Source organism: Arthroderma uncinatum (genome assembly GCF_011692745.1).
Source record: "Arthroderma uncinatum strain CBS 119779 chromosome Unknown scaffold1, whole genome shotgun sequence".
Taxonomy (NCBI): Eukaryota; Fungi; Ascomycota; class Eurotiomycetes; order Onygenales; family Arthrodermataceae; genus Arthroderma; species Arthroderma uncinatum.
This window is the reverse complement of record NW_022983863.1, coordinates 3,047,979-3,065,256: the sequence shown is the minus strand read 5'-3', so window position 1 is coordinate 3,065,256 and position 17,278 is coordinate 3,047,979. Positions and strand designations below refer to the sequence as shown.

Sequence of the window (17,278 nt, the reverse complement as noted above, 5' to 3'; positions counted from 1 at the left end):
TAAGGCCCACTGGACAACAGTAACGTAAGAAGGTAAGAAGAAAACGAGGCATGTGAAGGAGAGCAACATGAATGGGATAGATTTTACCATAACCGTTGGACACCACGCTTCAACATTCCAGGGCATGATATAATAAAAAAGAGGAGACGCATAGCGACGATGAAGCAGAGGTAAAAGTAAGCAAGGAAATCGTGAATGAAAACCGTCGTAGTTGTTGAGTGAGCACGTATTTGTCGACTGCCATCTGAGCAGAGAGAGGTCCCCCGCGGTACGAACGAACCATGAAGGTGGCATATAAACACTCGCAGCCCCAGATAAGCTTCCGTATCCTGTGGCTATGTTCCTTCAGCGACGTCCGACCAGGTAACCGATCTTCTTTCTCGATGGGCATTACTCCTAAATCCAATAAAGAAGAGCCTTCATCATCCGGCCGAGATTTAGAGCCACTGGAAAGAAAACCATGATGTCCTCGTTTTTCTTAATGGACAGTGGCGGCCGAGTAGATGCCGCTGCTTGAATAGTAGGAATAATCCATCGAGCGAGGACGCGCCGCATTTGGCGGATGGTAGTTCAGATCTCGTCGACATCGATCTCCTTGTCGTCGCTGCTGTCATCACGGTCCTCGTCGAACTCGACGTTGTCGTCAACACCCTCATGGCCGTAGCTGGAAAGGAAAGTGTTAGCGATATCAACCTGACAGCAAAAAAAAAAAAAAGAAAGAAAAGAAAAGAAAATGGGGGCAAAGGGGTGAACATACGTATCGGTCTCGTTGATTTTGGCACTCTCGGGCAGTTCACCGTATGCCTTCAAGCTTCTGGCCTCGTCGGCGTTGTACTTAAGGATGACATCGCCCTTTTCGTCCTGGTAGTCTCGGAGCGAGAGGAGGATGATATCTCCCTGGTTGATCCAGACCTTCTTGCGGAGCTTGCCTCGGATATGAGCAAGACGTTTTTCTCCGTCGAAGCAGAGAGCTTCTAATCGGCCGTTACCCAACATCTTGACGACCTGGGCATATTCCTGGCCTTCCTCCTTGAAGGTCAACTCGCGCTTCTCGTTGTCGTTCTCGTTCTTTCCACGACGTCTGTTTTTACCACCCTACAGAGCAAGAGTTAGCAAGGATCAAATAAGCAGCATAGCTCTATAGACATCTTTGTAGCCAGCCTCTACACCGACCCGGGAGACATGGAGGGATAGGAGGACAGGAGGGACGGGAAGGACATGGACAGGGCAGGATAAGTTGGTGCTTATCGTGGGCGCCGTTGCGGGGTCAAAATGACGATAAAGAGCAGTCATACCTTTCCCTTATTCTTCGGCATTCTGACGACGAGCTACTGAGCAGCAGACGACTTGATAGAGTGTGCAGAGACCTGTAGATATTCGCAGCGACAGCGACGATGACGGGGCGAGTTCGTGATAAGGGCTAAAATTCAGAGTGGGCGGCCTGATTATATTTATGGCTTTCTTAGTGGGGGAAGAAACCGCGCTGGAGTCGCCACACGTGAGATGCTGACTCAGCTACTCTATGATGTGAATATAGAGTAGAAGATAATGATAGAAGAGAATATAGGAGGTAGAGAAGATAGAGGAGAATATGATAGAAGAGGAGAAGAAGATGAAGAAGAAGGAGGGGGAGAAGAGAAGGGAGAAGAGATAGTTTGTATGGCTCTTGATATCGATGCAAGTCTAGTATGCCTTGACGCCGAGGCTGCCTTGAGAGCTATACTTGGAACAGCTGCTACTTGATTATAGATATAATATTATACATACGGAGTTCTGCGTATCATAGATGCAATGAATATAATGATGCGAATATGCTGAACATGAAAAGGTGATACGGAAAAACGTTAATCCAGCTTTATATGAGGTCGGTTTTTCAGTTCACGCAGCTAGGTACGATTCACAGCAGCCGAACGCCGAATTGAAACTGCGAGGGAAGCCTCTCTCCGTCGACAAGATGGCCAAGGGACAGAAAGCATGTTCGTGGAACGTTGGGATGAGCAACCTGGGAGTCAATGCTCGCTGTTTTCTCGCAAGATACTCGCCCAAAAACATCGATTCCCCGTTCACCAGGAGGATGAGACTGACCAAGCCCATCATGGACCCAAAATTCGACCATATGCTCGAAACCAGAGAGAAAGACATCATATGGACATCTATTTCCCTCGGCAGCCCCGCTGATACTGCATCGGTTGCCCGTTCGTTTTACGCACGACAGTTCAAGTCCGCCTTCTGCGAAGCCTTGGAGAGCCGCGGATACGACAAGGACGGGAGACGGCTCGTCCTTGACTCAGAAGGGAAGGTTATTGGGAAGAGCAAACCGGGCCTGTCGTGTACAATCCAGATCATCTTGAACCCGCCGATTAAACATGCCGAACGGGAGGAGCTTGTCAAGGAAGCTGGAGTTCTAGTTCAGGAGCTGGAGAGATTGCAGGAGAAGCCGTGGCTGCTTCACGAAGGACGCCAGGCAGCGAAACTACGCAATACACGGAAGACCTAGGGTTAGATATGTCGTCTACGTTCGTTGAGAAGCCCGCCAACGAACTCGATCCTCCAGTCGACCATACAACATCAAGGCCTACAGCAACGAGCCAGTCCTTGTTCATGTACGGAAGCATGGACTCACCGGAATGTCTTCATATCGAAGCATTATATTTTGGCAGCAGGAGTACCCCAACACTCAAGCCATGCAAATATATACAACTGTTAAGACCATGGTTATTGATCCCGCCAGAGTATGTGCAGGCTAACCGCCTACACGTATTCTATGGCTTGCGCCTCAACAGGGTATCCTTGACGCTGTTGACGCCGGTAGCCGCGTGGAGGCTCTCGTCACCTCACAGGTGATGGAGTGTCTATGAATGCTCATAACCATTCGTCTATGCCTTGCCGCTGGGTTGTGGTATACAAGTGTCCCAGGACGAAGACCGGGTGAGTTCTCCCCCAAGCCTAGGATATATCAACTATCAACTATATATGCCAGTGGCATGCTCTTATCAACTATCTACCTCTCCATAATAACTACATTTCAGCCTAGAAATAGCGGCATCCCGCGTAGTCCGTAGATAAATATACATACACCTGCGTAATCGCCCAAAAGCCGCGGAGGCTTGGCACCTCCAAGCCTCTTGAAGGCAAAACGTCAACTCGAAAGCTGAAATCAACCCAACAAGCGACGAACAACCACCACTGCCACACGCTCACCGTGCGATTCATCGAGACCGGAAGCTCTCAGCCTGTATTCACGTTGAGAATGAGCCCGAATACCTGAACCTGCTTCACGATCGCCGATATTCCTCACACACGACCAATATAATACCAACAACTCCTCAGGACTTTGACCGTCCACCATGCCCTCCATTCTCACCGACGCAGATAAAGAAACAGTTAGACGAACTGTTCCGAAGCCGTCAAGTAAGATTCTCGCAGTTGCAGTAGCTAGACTCTACGTTGCGCTCCCAAACTCTCAGAAATGGACATATACCGGGCTGCAAGGCGCCGCCGTGCTCGCGAATGACTTGGTTGGGCATACATTCTGGATAAAACTGGTTGATGTCTCGGTATGGCCCTTTTTTTTCTTCCTTTTCTTTTTAATATAGGTTATATTCTTTGCGCTGGGCTGTAGACTAATGTTTGTATCATATCGGTATAGCCTGCAGGCAGAGGGATTCTATGGGACCAGGAAATCTACGATGGATTCGCATATAACCAGGATAGAACATTCTTCCACACATTCGAGCTTGAAGACTGCCTTGCTGGCCTATCGTTTGCAGACGAAAAGGAAGCTAAAACGTTTATGAAGAAAGTGCTGGAACGAGAGAAGAGTGCCAGCAAAGAGACCAAGGCCACACCCTTCTCTGCCCCTCGCGGTCAGGCACCGGCACCAGTATCGAACGGCAAAAGCCATGGTCGGTTTGGCATAGTGGGCAGCCTCTTACACGGCCATCGATCTTCTTCAGCGCCAAATCCTCCAGAGTCCGCTGCTGCTCCAAGACAACGGCCGACCAATGCTCCGCCCGCTGCCCCTACGAGCGATGAGAAGGCATCTTCGCCGCTCGATACCGTGGACCCGTCATGGAGAGGCCTCCTTGATGAGTTGAAGGCTATGGGTATTACAGAAGAGCAGATAGCAGAGAACTCAGATTTTATCAAAGCATATATCGAACAGAAGCAACAAGCCAACGAACTCGACGGCGCCGGCGCAGAGAGTACCTCGCAAGACGCAGCGAAGAGATCAAAGGCGCCTCCTCCACCTCCCCCATCAGCTCCGCCACCGCAAATATCCAAATCTCAACCCATCAGCCCGCAGAATACCGGTCGACGGGGAGCTCCTCCGCCCCCGCCTCCGACCAGACGAGCTCGACCAGATGCTCCTCCCTCTCCGCCCCCTCCAAGGGAACAATCACCACCACCATCTCCCCAGCGAGAGCCGTCTCCTCCACGGCCAAGGTTCCGAGCACCTCCTCCAATCGCGGATGCCGGCAAATATGCCCATCTCCCTGGACCTACTCCACCAACACGGAATCGTGCTTCGTCTGGCTCAAATTTAGCCAACCCTGGGCCTCCTCCACCTCCACGGCCCCCGAAAACTCCAGAAGACAACCGTTCTTCAATCCAATCCAACCGAAAGGTATCAGCACCTGTCCCTCCTCCAAGCCGATTGCCAGCTCCTCTCCCACCGCGCGGCGATTCAAGCTCGATATCTCCGCCGCCATTACCTCCAAAGACACCGCATGCTACTCACGTTTCACCACCGCCGCCCCCTCCGCCTCCTCCGCAGCGAAGTCCAGCTCCTCCATCTCCACCTCCACGACAGGTCCCCTCAATATCTGCGCCATCTCATCCTCCGCCTCCACCATTACCTACTATCAATGCGCCTGTACCACCTCCTCCACCACCTCCACTCCCGCATACATCTACTTCCGTGCCAGTAGCACCTCCTCCGCCTCCACCACCACCACCTCCTCCAGTATCAGGCGGACCATCTGCGCCTCCGCCTCCGCCCCCTCCCCCACCACCTGGTGGCTCTGCGCCTGCTCTACACAAACCCGCTGCGGATAAGGATGACTTATTAGCCTCGATCCGAGCTTCTAGCGGACGTGGCCTACGAAAAGTAAGTGAAACAGAAAAGCGTGATCGAAGCGCGGCTATTGTTCCAGGTAGCGCTGGGGATACGCCATCTGCTGGATCGCCTGCGCCTGCTGGAGGAATGATGGGAGCAATACAAGATGCTCTAGCCAAGCGGAAGAAGAAAGTCAGCGCAAGTGGTAAGTTTTTCTATCAGCCCCTAATAAACATATACTACACAATGAGCTAACTGGCTACAGATGACGAGAAATCAGACGACGAGTGGTGATCCTGCTGAGCATTTAAATGGGAAGAAAAAAGGGGTTTAATTCTAGCATTTCATCGCATCCAGCCCTTGTACAAAGCGTCTCCCATCCGTAGGCTTGCCTATACCTTCCTTCTAGCATACTCCCTTGTGGTCTATGGATTGCAATACGGAGTAAACATCTACCATTTACCCCTTTTTTTACAATATTATCGCCCTTGTAGAAGCCCAAAATGCAGGACGGAAGCGGTGAAATGTTAATCCGTGATAGCGTCACTACATCCGAAAATTGAATCTTCAACCAAAACGCAGAAGAAGGACGATGTTCGCAAGTAAGATCACCGACTTATACCTTGGGCTTGAGCTTGCGGAACCTGGGTGATCGGGCTGAGAGATGGCTTCTCCGTCTTCTGTGAAGACAGTAGCTCCATCTTCGAACCTCCTTCGCTACCTCCGCTGCCAATTCGACCACTCGCAAGTTCGTCCAAAAGTTTCCAACCCCCGGCGATGGAGCTCAAACCAGGCTTGCCCCGGCCCGCTACAATCCTCATGGTCATCACAGTCGTCTAATGCGGTATATGCGACAAGATGCCAGCCTTCGCTCGTTAAGTCGTCGTTGATTTCATGGTCGTCGACACTACGCCGTCGTCCTTTATACGCCAACCGCTACCAGTTTCAGGGTACAAATGGCGTCCGATCATTCAGTATTACTACTATAAAGTGTCGACACTTCCTACGACGACTGCTAGGATTTTCACGGACGAACGCCAGCTCACAGTTAAAGCCGGATGATCTCCCCGCAACCACCTCGAATTTTGACGACGGGAATGAGAGTAACCCTTTCAATGTTGGGCGCAACTTGGCCCTAAAAGTATCGAATGAGCCTCGGCTTCGGTGTACAGAGTTTGACGGGGTCGGGAATGTCACTCTTGTGAATGGGGAATTCAAGAAGAGCGAGCTAATCGCCAAAGTACGTTCTCTATACAGGCCTTTATGGGGTTTTATTTCATTGGGAAATCTGTTCTAATTTACCCGTTATAGTATGGACTTCTCCCTCGAGACTTGAGGAAAATCGACTCCTCTGTTCTGCCGCACATTCTTATCCGCCACAGCGCAATACTTATCAGCCTCCTCCATCTGAGGGTTCTCATCAAATCCGATCGTGTACTTGTGTTCGATGCCTATGGTTCGACAGACACTTATACCCAATCCCTGTTCATGTACGACCTTGAGGGGAAATTAAGGCAGAAAGAGCCAGCTTCACGACAGGCTTGGACTTCAGGCGCTTTGCCGTATGAGTTCCGAGCTCTTGAAGCAGTGCTTGTAAGCATCACTAGCGGACTTGAAGCAGAATTTGAAGGCGTTAGGGAGCCAGTTGCTAGAGTCCTTCGAGCACTTGAAGAGGATATCGACCGAGACAAGCTCAGGCATCTTTTGGTTTATTCTAAACGCCTCGGAACTTTCGAACAGAAGGCTAGACTGGTACGGGATGCAATTGATGATCTGTTAGAGGCAGATGATGATCTTACAGCGATGTACCTCTCTGAGCGAGCGAAAGATATACATAGAGCTGAACATGATCACCAAGAAGTCGAGATGCTTTTGGAATCGTATCACAAGGTCTGTGACGAGATTGTTCAGGCGAGCGGGAATCTGGTCACCAATATCAGAAACACGGAAGAAATGTAAGCCTTCCTTAGTATGCGGCTAAATTGGACTAAATTGCTAATTCCAAATAGTGTCAAAGCGATTCTTGACGCCAACCGCAACTCTCTCATGTTGCTCGAACTTAAATTCAGCATTGGCACCCTAGGATTAGCAGCAGGAACCCTCTTCTCAGCACTATACGGGATGAACCTGAAAAACTTTATCGAAGAGTCAGACCTTGGATTTGGTGGTGTTTCTGCTATATGTTTCACCTTGACTGCGTTCGTGTGCACCTACGGCCTCATAAAACTACGCAAAGTCCAACGAGTCCGTATGTGGGGAGAAAACGGTATACAGGATTCCTACAGGGGAGGCCTGGCTGTGCGGAGCTGCCCTCCGCCTGCTTCTCAGAGCAACTGGAGATCTGATTCCATTGGTCCTGTTTTCCCCGGCGAGGAACGTACACAACGACTACGTCGGTTACGTGGTGCGGCTACTCCCTCGGCGGCAGCTGCTTCTCCAGCAGCAGCTGCAGCAGCAAGCAAACTAAAGAATTCGGTCAAATCCAAGAAAAAACAGAATCGCACCGAGCCCGATACCCAGGAGCCGATACAGGAGGAAGTCATTCAAGGCTCATCCCTTGGCTCGGCGGCTCGCTAGCATTTCACATATCACCATTCCTGCCATTCTTGTACTCTCTAAGCAAGTAGCATCTTTCTCCTCTTACCCTGAATTCCCTTATACCCTGTTCATTGTCTAGCGTTCCTAGGAATCGCCTCTCCCCTTACAGAACATTTAATATGCGTCTTGTTCATTATTTAGATCTCTCTGTTATCTATACTACAGTCACTTTGGGTACGCGAGGGGCGTATATTTGGCGTTTCAGGGACTTGGGTTGCGGTTCATTTTGTATTAATTTAATGATATAGAAGAATGTATAATAACGTACTAGAATTATGTCTTATCACGAGAAACACCGTTTGATGAGTATATCAATTGTCTGAATAAAAAATATATTGTAGATAAGATTCATTCATTCGTTCAGTCATTTAGGTAATATCAAGTAGATTCGGTGAATCTGAATATCCCGATAAGGAGAAAAGAAAATAGATGGTGTCACCAGTGTAGATTTAAATAATGACGGTGAGGCCGGGATCCTACTCGCCGGCTAGAGCTAGAAGCTCTATATAATGTACTTTAAAGCAAAAGTAAAGAAAAAATATATGTCATAATCATTATAGGGAATGTAAAGAGTGAAGATTTATCTCAAAGTTATAACATCGCCAGCGCGGTGATGGGGTTCAATGCGCTGCCGACGAGCTCTCTCCTTAGCTGTACTGGGAGAAGTAGATGGTCGTGCTAGGAATCTACCTTGCACCGATAGTCTAGAAGTGGTAGTGGACGAAGACGAAATTTCGCCGGAATTAGGGGAAATGGTTGAACGTCTGGTTTCGCTCCTAATAGCGGTAGCAGAGGCGGTAGCCATGCCAGAACCACTATCGTATGAAGCACGATATAGATTGAGCATGTCAATGATTTCATCGCTAACGCCATCGCCAGTTGAGGAGCGGGAGAGTCCCTTGCGATCCCGTTGGGCGTCACATTTAGCACCAACCTCAAGCGCAGAAAGTAAGGCGGATTGAAGCATCTTGTTTTGGCGTTCGAGGTAGAAGACGCGGTCTTGTAGGAATTGTTGTTGATGTGATGGAGTTGCTAGGGATGATTCGGAGGTTGGAAAGTAGTATTTGAAGGAGGTAGGAGAGTATGGAGATAAAAGAGAGTCAGGGTCGCCAGTACGAGTTGCGTTTGCGCCTGGTGGTGTAAGAGGGAAGGCTTCATCGTGAGAAAATTTACGAGCCATGGTACTGTTGTCAAGTTTGAGAGGCGAGTTTTGACGGTTTCGGTTAGGATTTGATCGTGTAGACCGCCTTGACTTGCCGCTATGGGCTCTGGTCCCCATACCTTCATCATCCGATGATGGTAGTGATGGTGAAACTGGACGTGATACGCTCTCCAAGGCTCGCAGTCCAGCCACGCTTCGCGGGCTCATCAATGATGGCTTTTGAGGTACGGGAGCAGGGAATGACTGCGAGTGCCGGGGGCTGCTCGGTAAGGATCCTCCAGCTAATATGGAGAATGCATTATGTTTATGCCTAAATGACCTTTCCCTCATGGCTCGGTCTGTAAAGACGGAGCCATCTGGCATAATTGTCCTTAAAGGCGACCCGCCAACAGAAGACTTGGCAGCAGAATCACAATGAGATCCTTCCGCCGTATCCTTTGATACGGTGGATTGGATTGTGGGCGTGGCAAAACCGATGGGAGAGGATGCAGACTCTTCGCTACTTCTTGAGCTCCCATGTAGTGAGGTGTTGCAATTGAGGATCGCTGGTGAGCTGGCCTGTCGACCTCTAACGGCGTCAACGGTTTGCGGCGCAGATAAGCCTTTGTTCGATCCTTTTAGCGCAGCTCGGGCGGCAGCAACATCTCTCATCCTTAAAGCATGAATATTCTCCAACCTGCTAGCGTTTCGAACAGGCACAGTGGGAAAATGAGCTGGAAGAACTTTGGGTCCCGCGTCTGAACTTCCCTTTTTCTCGATCGAGATTTCTGGAGCACTGTTCGTTGGAGACTTTGGAGAGTCCCCAGTAGAGGATGGGTTGGTGGATGTGCCGTTACAGATGGTTGGCACAGGTGTAGATGGCACAGACTTTGAAGTACAGTGCTGCGGTTGGTCGTTGTCCTCAGATTTATGAGATGGATTTTGCCACGTAAGAGGGGAGGTGAGTGCACTACTGCTTGCAGAACCAGACAATGCAGACACCGAGAAAACATTGGACGATGGGGTAGATGATGGCTCCGACGAGACGGAGTACTTTCTGGAGCTATCAATTGTTACAGGGATTAGTTTTCGGGATTTCGATCCAGACTGGGTCGATGAATCTAGGTTTTCGCTGGAGTCAACTGGGTCAATCGATGCAGGTTTGTCGGTACTCTCGAAGCTATCTGGGTAGTTGATAGCGTGATCCTCAGATATAGGGCAAGATAATCGACAACAGAGGCTGCTGAAATCGGTTCGTCCAGCCCTTCGGGCTTTTCGACTCGAGGTCCTTTCTGGAAGGCATTGGACGTCAATGAAGGTCGACTCGCAGGTGGTCGAAATCGAGTGCCGCTTACTGAACTCGGAGTTAGTAGTGGTTGACCTTGTAACGCGGATGGAGTCTCGTTTGAAGATATGAATTTGTTGTTCTGATTGCAGGTCATGGCTCTCGGGTGTATTGGGAAGCGGTTTATCTTGAGGCCAGTAAACTGAACCCTTGGCACAATTATGAGGCACCGCGCTTTTAGCTGGAGCCTGAGGCTTGTTGTTACCATTTCGAGTCACCGGGTTAGGTTGTATCGGCATGGGTTGTATTGGCATCCCTGAACTGGTATCGAGGCTAGATAGTATTTCGCGGCCAGCTGAGGTGTCTGTCCATTCAATCTTTTCGGTTCCGTACATATCTCCCGTGAGTGTTGCTGAAGACAAATCGTACAGTTGCCCCATGGTAGCCGACGACGGGAACGGTTCTGGAGTCGGGAGGACATTCGAAGGCGCTTCTTTGGAGGAAGGTAGTACGGAAATGCCTGGGTACGCACATTCACCATCCACTTCTGTCCTGGGGGTTGCGGTGGGTCGATCGATGTTGCTATCATGCGAACCTCGAGGGCTTCTGGTGCCAGGAGAGTACTGCAGGCTCTCCATGCTAGTGGCAGGGTTCAAGTGATCGTTTTTCTGTTTGTCCCTGCTAACGGGTGAACGGCTCCATAAATCGGGTGCAAACAGTTTAACTGGAGATTTCTTCCTCCGGGAGAGGGATTCATCTCGTATTCCAAAATCATTCTGGCGCTGTTTCAACTGCCGTAACTGCCCGTTAAGTTCAAGGCTATCAAGGTCGAAGTCGTATGGGTCTGGCATGGGAATATCACAGCCCTTGAAGAATCTGATAAGCTCGGAAACGTGTTCCGATCTCTGAGGTCGACGTGCCGACCCAGCAGACCGAGGGCTATAGTGAGGAGCATTCTTGTTTCTTTTGGCCTTCTTGTTCGCTGGTGCTCGACAGGAGGCTGATCTGGGATACTCATCCCTTCCTATCGACTCAGCTACGGACAGCCTCGGAGTTTCCCAGGCAGAGAAGCAGAAGCTCTCTTCTGACGATCTCGAGGGGGTGCTTGGATGGAGCATCATCGCTGGATGTGTACCCGTAGGCTTTCAACCTTTCTATGCCACAGTAATAACAGATATTTATCACACAAAAATAATCCGCTGCCTGAGCACCCAAGCCGACGTCAAATTGCCTAGGTTAGATGCCAGTCATCGCAAAGGGGGCTCGAGCTCAGTGTGATTCAAAGTGAGGTCATCCCCCAATGCAAGCTATCAGAGCTATGGGCAAGGGGCAATTCAAGTTTGCAGTAAGGTACGGAGTGCCGCGTCGGGAAGACGGCTGAAGCTGGTTGTTTAATAGCAAGTGCATTAATGTGTGTGTCCAGATAAAAGGTGAACGACGGGTGAGGGGAGTCCGCGAGTTGATTGTAAGAATGGGCGAGCGGGCGAAGGACAGGATGAGAGAAGGAAGCACAGCATCAAAAAGGGTGAACAACTGCGGGAAGCTGCATTTTCGGGCGTCAGAGAGACAGGAAGATCAAAGTAGAAAAGCTTCACGTTGTAATCTTTATACGAACCTCCCACTTGGGAAGAGGAAAAGCAAAAAGCAAAGAAAAAAGAAAAGCAAAACGAAAACAAAGAGATAGAAGAGAAAAAGCAAAAAACCTTCAAAGGTGGATTTTTTTGAAGAGGATTCATAGAGAGACCAAGATCGAGCACGCAGGCCAAAAAGGAAATATGAGCCAGACTATGGGATGCAGTATGATCCAAGGCTATCCCACTGATTCACAGAGCTAAGTCGATGAACCCTGTCGAAGCTGAGAGCTCGACAAATCAAGGCTGGAGAAAATGACGGAGAGAAAAAGCAAGCCTGGCCATTTCGAGAGTTAGTTACATGGCACAAGCAGAAGAATTGGATCTATCAACGCCTTCCGGTAAGAGATCCATCCCACTGGAGTAACCCTCGACGCGCACACGGCGGATTTGCAGGGGAAGGCCCCGTACGGAGGGATAACATCACAAAGCAAAAGGCCGTTAAAGCCAGAGGTGCCGGACGCCCGGAGCGTCATTGGACCTTGCCAGACCGATATCAAGATATCAAAGAGATACTCCGTAGAGGCAGTGTTCGTGGTTTGGGGACGAAGGTTGGCCGATGGAGCTGGAGGTCGATGGTGTAAAGTAAAAGTTGCCGCTTTGGGCGTTGGGCCCAGGGCTGAGTCAGCCACGGCTTTTCTTCCTCTCCATCGACGGCTGAGACTGATCACATCTCGCTTCAACCAACACGATCACGATGCAAGGGAAGAGATCGAGACGTGAGCAGAGACAGGGCGATTATACCACGACAGCAGGGTTAGATCCTGCACGCAGACCGTGATTGGCGGCCGGCTGCTCTCATGTCTTCCTACTCTAGACAGAACTCTCAGATCTGCGTGTTCCTCGACCTCCCCTTGCGTTACCCAATGGGATGGGATACCAGGGCAGGTTAATTGCCGTGAGTCTCCAGTACAAGCCGTGGATGATGGACGATGGGGTACTCCATACTCCCCTTTCCCCCCTCCCCTTTTTCTTCATGGGGCAGTCCTGACACGCACCGCAGCGTTGCACGTTCGACGCGATCCAGATGGTACGAGCCAATATTCAGATACCCGTGCAACGCCTAAACGGTGCAGGATGGACCCGGTGGAAAAAGCAAAAGCCGAGGGAGGCGAGGGCGCCGCGCCTTTCCAGGGAAGCCGGGCCTATCTTTAGCACGGGCAGCCGGACGGTAGATGGTAGATGGTATAGGGTACGCGAGTCATCGGCTGCTTCTTATTATCGTCAACTCTCAGACCTGCTTTATGCAAGACAGATCGAGATCGATCTTACAGGAGGGAGTTTCTAGATTGATTGGGGCAACGCAGAGAGGATCTAGCCCCGTGCTTCATACGCACAGAGGAATTGCTGCAGCCATGACCAAGCTCCAGGCCAAGGATATATTAGATTAACATCCGCTATGATAATTAAAACGAGTAGGTACCGAGTACGACCATCAAGGAACAGGTATTTTCACCCAATTCTTCATTCCATTCTTGTTTGCCATTTCAATATCCTTTGCCATGACGAACATCTTTCTCTGCCCACAATATCCACCGGGCATCGCCCTTCGTTCGACCATTTGGAACGAACCTCCCGGGTGACCGTCTGCGTTACCCTGCCACACATTCTCCTTCACCAGCTGGTCGGGAGCGTGAGCTCGACGCGGGTTGTGTTCGGGATAGGCTAGTCTGCTCACAATATATTGCAAGTTCGCAAAGATACGTTCATATCTTCTGAAAAATCCAAGCCACTTCCAAGTATTCAGCGAGTATGCCACCCGAATGTACGGGTTTAAGAAAACGCCGGCCTGATTTGCAACGCTCGGATCACCAAACTGATCTTCCAAGTCGGCAAAGATCAAACAGCACTCAGAAGACTCCCAGAAGGGCTCTGGGTCGTGCCGAAACTGGCTGACAAGCTGGCTTGTCGAGTCGGACGCTGAGAAATTTTGAAACATCTCTGCTTGAAACGCGGCCATCCCTCCCCAGCAACTTTGGACTTCGACCGCATCAGACTCCGCCAGCACCTGGTTTCTACTCTTCGCCTGCCCAATAGGCGCAAACCAGGGAAAGAACATCAAACCGGTGCTATAGCCTTCAGTATCTCTAACCACAAACGTGTCATAGAACATGATGTTGGACACAAAGTCGACTGCGCATGCTGCCCGATATTGAGCGCGCCCACTATTGTCTACATTGGTCGAAAACAGTAGCTGAGCAGCATCGATGGCAGAAAAGTATACATCGTTCAGGAACAATACGCGGTCAAATTTCACTTTAACGTGGTTGAACCCGCTCTCCTGGTGGGGGCTAGGTGGTATAGACGCTGAATTAAGCGGCTCAAGGATTCGATTGCGAATCTTGGCCAGGTAGGCAATACGTTTTACCCGTTGATCTCCAGACGGGAGGGTGGTTTTCGGCAAATCCTCAAGGGATATATGATCACCGGCGATGATGGATGAATTACCTAAACCATGTGAGCACTCTTTTAGCTTGTGACATCAACCCAAGAAGGCCTTTTTGTTAGATATACGGACATGGTAGTTCGGCTGCCAACTTCCTGAGGGCATCGCCAGTTTCCTGTCCGCTGTCATTCTCATAAATACTGACAAAGACGTTATCCTCACCGAGGATGTCGACCAATTCCATAAGCGAATTCCCCCAGGGACCTCGAATCATCTCCTCCTGCACGATATTACTTGCTATGAAAATCTTTTCGTCATTCGGATTCCCTCGGCCAGGTCGTGTGGTACTGAGAATCTTCTCGCGCAAATCATCGTAATGCTTCGGTGGAGTTTGATATGAGGGTGAGAAGACCGCCTCGACTGCGGATAATACGATGAACAGCCAGACCAGAAACCCAACAAGCCGTAGCACGCGGTGGGTTTTCGATATTCTGTAACCTCGTTTTGTCGGACAGCAACCGATTGTAGAAAGGATGTGATGGCCCGTCTTCTCAACCCGCCTTATGAACGGACTCAGAGCCCTAGGGGTCCGTTTATGGATAGCTTGCAGTAACCGACTGCCTCGACTGGGACTGGGTTGTTTGCGCCATGAGATGAGACCCACGTCCTCTGCGTCGCAACGGTTTTCCGATGACGAACGCCGAGAAAGCTCGATGGACGTCATCTTGAGATCAAAGAATCGCTATGGAAGAAAAAAACAAAGGAACGGTCACAAAGGGAGAATGCATTGTCTGCATTGCATGGCTGCAGCAAACAGGGTGAGCGGGTTAAGCTCCGAGCAAGCTTGGGGTTGTGGCTTGGAATTTGTGAATACAATGGCCTCAGAGCGAGGCTGACGTCAGGCCGAAATGCTATCCTAGTTTGTTGTTGATCGAATCCTCCGCAAAATAGAGCAGCCAATTATGTAACGGCGAGTTCATCACGGATCACCCGGGAAGAGCTTTAAAGTCCTCCAAACTTTTTATCCCTGAGCTTAATACTCGGCCAGGCACCAGACTTAGCAGGTGGATAATTACTCCCCCTTAACTGACGGTCAAAACTGATCCTAATTCCCATCCCAGGTACGGAGTACAGGGTACTAATTGCTAGCTCCGGCTCTTCTTATGCGAAAGTGATGAACAGGGGACAGGAGATCAACCATAAGGCCGTGATTTAAGAGGCTTTTCGGCACGGAGTACATGCGCTAAGCATGGATCTTACACCGTTTTATGAAGTATCAACATTCGGACTAGGCTCTCAGTAGGTCAAGTTGTCCGTCAAGGACGACGTCAAAAGGTAGACGACATTCACAAGACCGCGTACAAGACCAAACTGTGGATAGAGGTGAAAAAAGATCACAATCACCGCGACAAGAGGCTTGCTTGGTCACGACCTTGAATTTGAACAGGGGCCGCATCCCAAGCCCGCATCGATATGCACGATTATGTATACAACATGAGAATGATGTAATGAAACACACGCATTTTTTTTTAGGCTTGTATGATGCCAATCGCACAATCGAAGCTGGAGAGTCATGCTCGAGAATGGAAGGAGATAGGAAAAGGTGGGTTGGTGGGTTGCTCGTCTTGCGCATCCTGGGTCGAGTTGATTCAGGATACGAGGATCCCCTATATCATGAGCCTTATGACCTACTGAGAACCAGGCGGGTAGCAACATCCTCTTCCAACTGCATGGTCTGGCTCTATGTGAATGCGGTAAGCTATCCAAGCCATTCCGCGAAATGCTAACAGTGCGTATAGCCGCAAGCCCGCACCTCCGCGACGACAGACAATGGTGACGGCCGTGATTCTACAACCCATATGTCTAATGAGACCTGGTCTATAACTCTGCGCTTAAGCTCCCCGGTATCAAGTCCTGTGCCACTCCCTCAGAGGCTGTGCTGAAATCGATGTTAACTGGCAGACGTAAAGTGCGAGGTAGCACAGTGAATCGCATCCTGTCCAACTTTGACGCCCGTTTCCGTTGCACTAGCCCTGGGATAGCCAAGCGCAAGACACCATGGACGGCAGAGACGGCTGGTAAATCGCCTGCTCAACGCCTTAACAGTTCTACTGGCTGTCGAAACTCTTGCAATTTCCAAGATAAAGCTGGCATAGATGTGGAAAAAATATGGGAAAAGGGGGGCCAGATCTAGTCTCCAGCGCTTCAATTCGCACAAAAGCGCGTGTACAGAGTACTTCCAGATTATATGTAAGCCAAAGCTCTCTCTAGACGCGTTTACCCGTGGGCGCGTACCAAGCACCGTAGATGACCGGTGTAACGACCTCCCGTTGTGACGGATTTCTAAAGATTTCTTAACAGAGCTGAATAGCTCATACTACCGCCATCCCGGATAACACCAAAAATCTGCAAATTGCATATATATTTTGGGCTAATATGGGACACAAGGTTAAGCCTTTTTCTTGCGTACCTCGCACTATGAGCTCCCGAGGGTGCATCTGACCCGACCCGGCCTGCGCAATAACAGGAACAGTTTGAATCTGGATGGTCGGTTTGCTAGAAGAATGGCTACATCGATTGAAGTATGGTCCACCCCTCCTGCGGCCGGCGGACTGCAGGTAAGAGTTTTCACCCCCACCCACCATGGACGTCCTGGATACGTCTCACGCACGAATGCTCCCTGCGGCTAGGCCATATAACCAGGATAGGTAAATCATCAAAGCGACGGACCTGCGAATATCTCCTGCTTATTTCCCCGGTTCTCTGGTACGTGCGATAAGGAGACTTGGGGTAGGGTTAGATGTTCGATCAGCCTTGATATCACATTCGGACCCGTTTCATAATTGCCCTACCACCCACCACCCTCCTATCTACCCGTTTGATATAAATCCAGGATACGAAATTAGAAGATCTATCCAGCCAGCCATCTACGACTCAAAATCACGCATTCTAGGTCATAACACCCACGCAGAATATACTCCCCTGCGCGTTTTGTGAGACATGGCCAGCAGCCTATCAGTGTAGGAGTTCATAGATAGGTCTGTGATTTCCGTATTTGGAAAGTAGACCATGAAAACCATCCATCCCCGGAGGCGAGGGAGACGGGGGAGACGGAGACAGGGGGCAGGGGAAATAGGGGGGCTGAGAAGCTGACGGAGTACGGAGTATATGTACATGG

General features: G+C 50.1%; 6 protein-coding genes across 6 annotated transcripts; 3 read left to right on the top strand and 3 right to left on the bottom strand.

Moving 5' to 3' along the window:
• Positions 1 to 570: 570 nt before the first annotated feature.
• On the bottom strand, positions 571 to 1,316 carry GIQ15_00929 (eukaryotic translation initiation factor 1A; the record flags this gene model as incomplete). Its single annotated transcript, XM_033548346.1, has 3 exons — positions 571 to 664; positions 758 to 1,095; positions 1,296 to 1,316. The coding sequence occupies 3 exons, from the start codon at positions 1,314 to 1,316 to the stop codon at positions 571 to 573; spliced, it is 453 nt and encodes a 150-aa protein (XP_033409297.1).
• Positions 1,317 to 1,954: 638 nt separating this feature from the next.
• On the top strand, positions 1,955 to 2,497 carry GIQ15_00928 (uncharacterized protein; the record flags this gene model as incomplete). Its single annotated transcript, XM_033548345.1, has 1 exon — positions 1,955 to 2,497. The coding sequence occupies one exon, from the start codon at positions 1,955 to 1,957 to the stop codon at positions 2,495 to 2,497; it is 543 nt and encodes a 180-aa protein (XP_033409296.1).
• An 850-nt stretch (positions 2,498 to 3,347) lies between these two features.
• Positions 3,348 to 5,353, top strand: GIQ15_00927 (proline-rich protein LAS17; the record flags this gene model as incomplete). The annotated part of the gene is made up of 3 exons (XM_033548344.1): positions 3,348 to 3,557; positions 3,650 to 5,264; positions 5,325 to 5,353. The coding sequence occupies 3 exons, from the start codon at positions 3,348 to 3,350 to the stop codon at positions 5,351 to 5,353; spliced, it is 1,854 nt and encodes a 617-aa protein (XP_033409295.1).
• A 370-nt stretch (positions 5,354 to 5,723) lies between these two features.
• Positions 5,724 to 7,636, top strand: GIQ15_00926 (inner membrane magnesium transporter mrs2; the record flags this gene model as incomplete). The annotated part of the gene is made up of 3 exons (XM_033548343.1): positions 5,724 to 6,299; positions 6,371 to 7,014; positions 7,069 to 7,636. The coding sequence occupies 3 exons, from the start codon at positions 5,724 to 5,726 to the stop codon at positions 7,634 to 7,636; spliced, it is 1,788 nt and encodes a 595-aa protein (XP_033409294.1).
• A 601-nt stretch (positions 7,637 to 8,237) lies between these two features.
• On the bottom strand, positions 8,238 to 11,204 carry GIQ15_00925 (uncharacterized protein; the record flags this gene model as incomplete). The annotated part of the gene is made up of 1 exon (XM_033548342.1): positions 8,238 to 11,204. The coding sequence occupies one exon, from the start codon at positions 11,202 to 11,204 to the stop codon at positions 8,238 to 8,240; it is 2,967 nt and encodes a 988-aa protein (XP_033409293.1).
• Positions 11,205 to 13,149: 1,945 nt separating this feature from the next.
• Positions 13,150 to 14,824, bottom strand: GIQ15_00924 (uncharacterized protein; the record flags this gene model as incomplete). Its single annotated transcript, XM_033548341.1, has 2 exons — positions 13,150 to 14,162; positions 14,233 to 14,824. 2 exons carry the CDS (start codon positions 14,822 to 14,824, stop codon positions 13,150 to 13,152), a joined length of 1,605 nt encoding a protein of 534 aa, XP_033409292.1.
• Between the last annotated feature and the right edge of the window lie 2,454 nt (positions 14,825 to 17,278).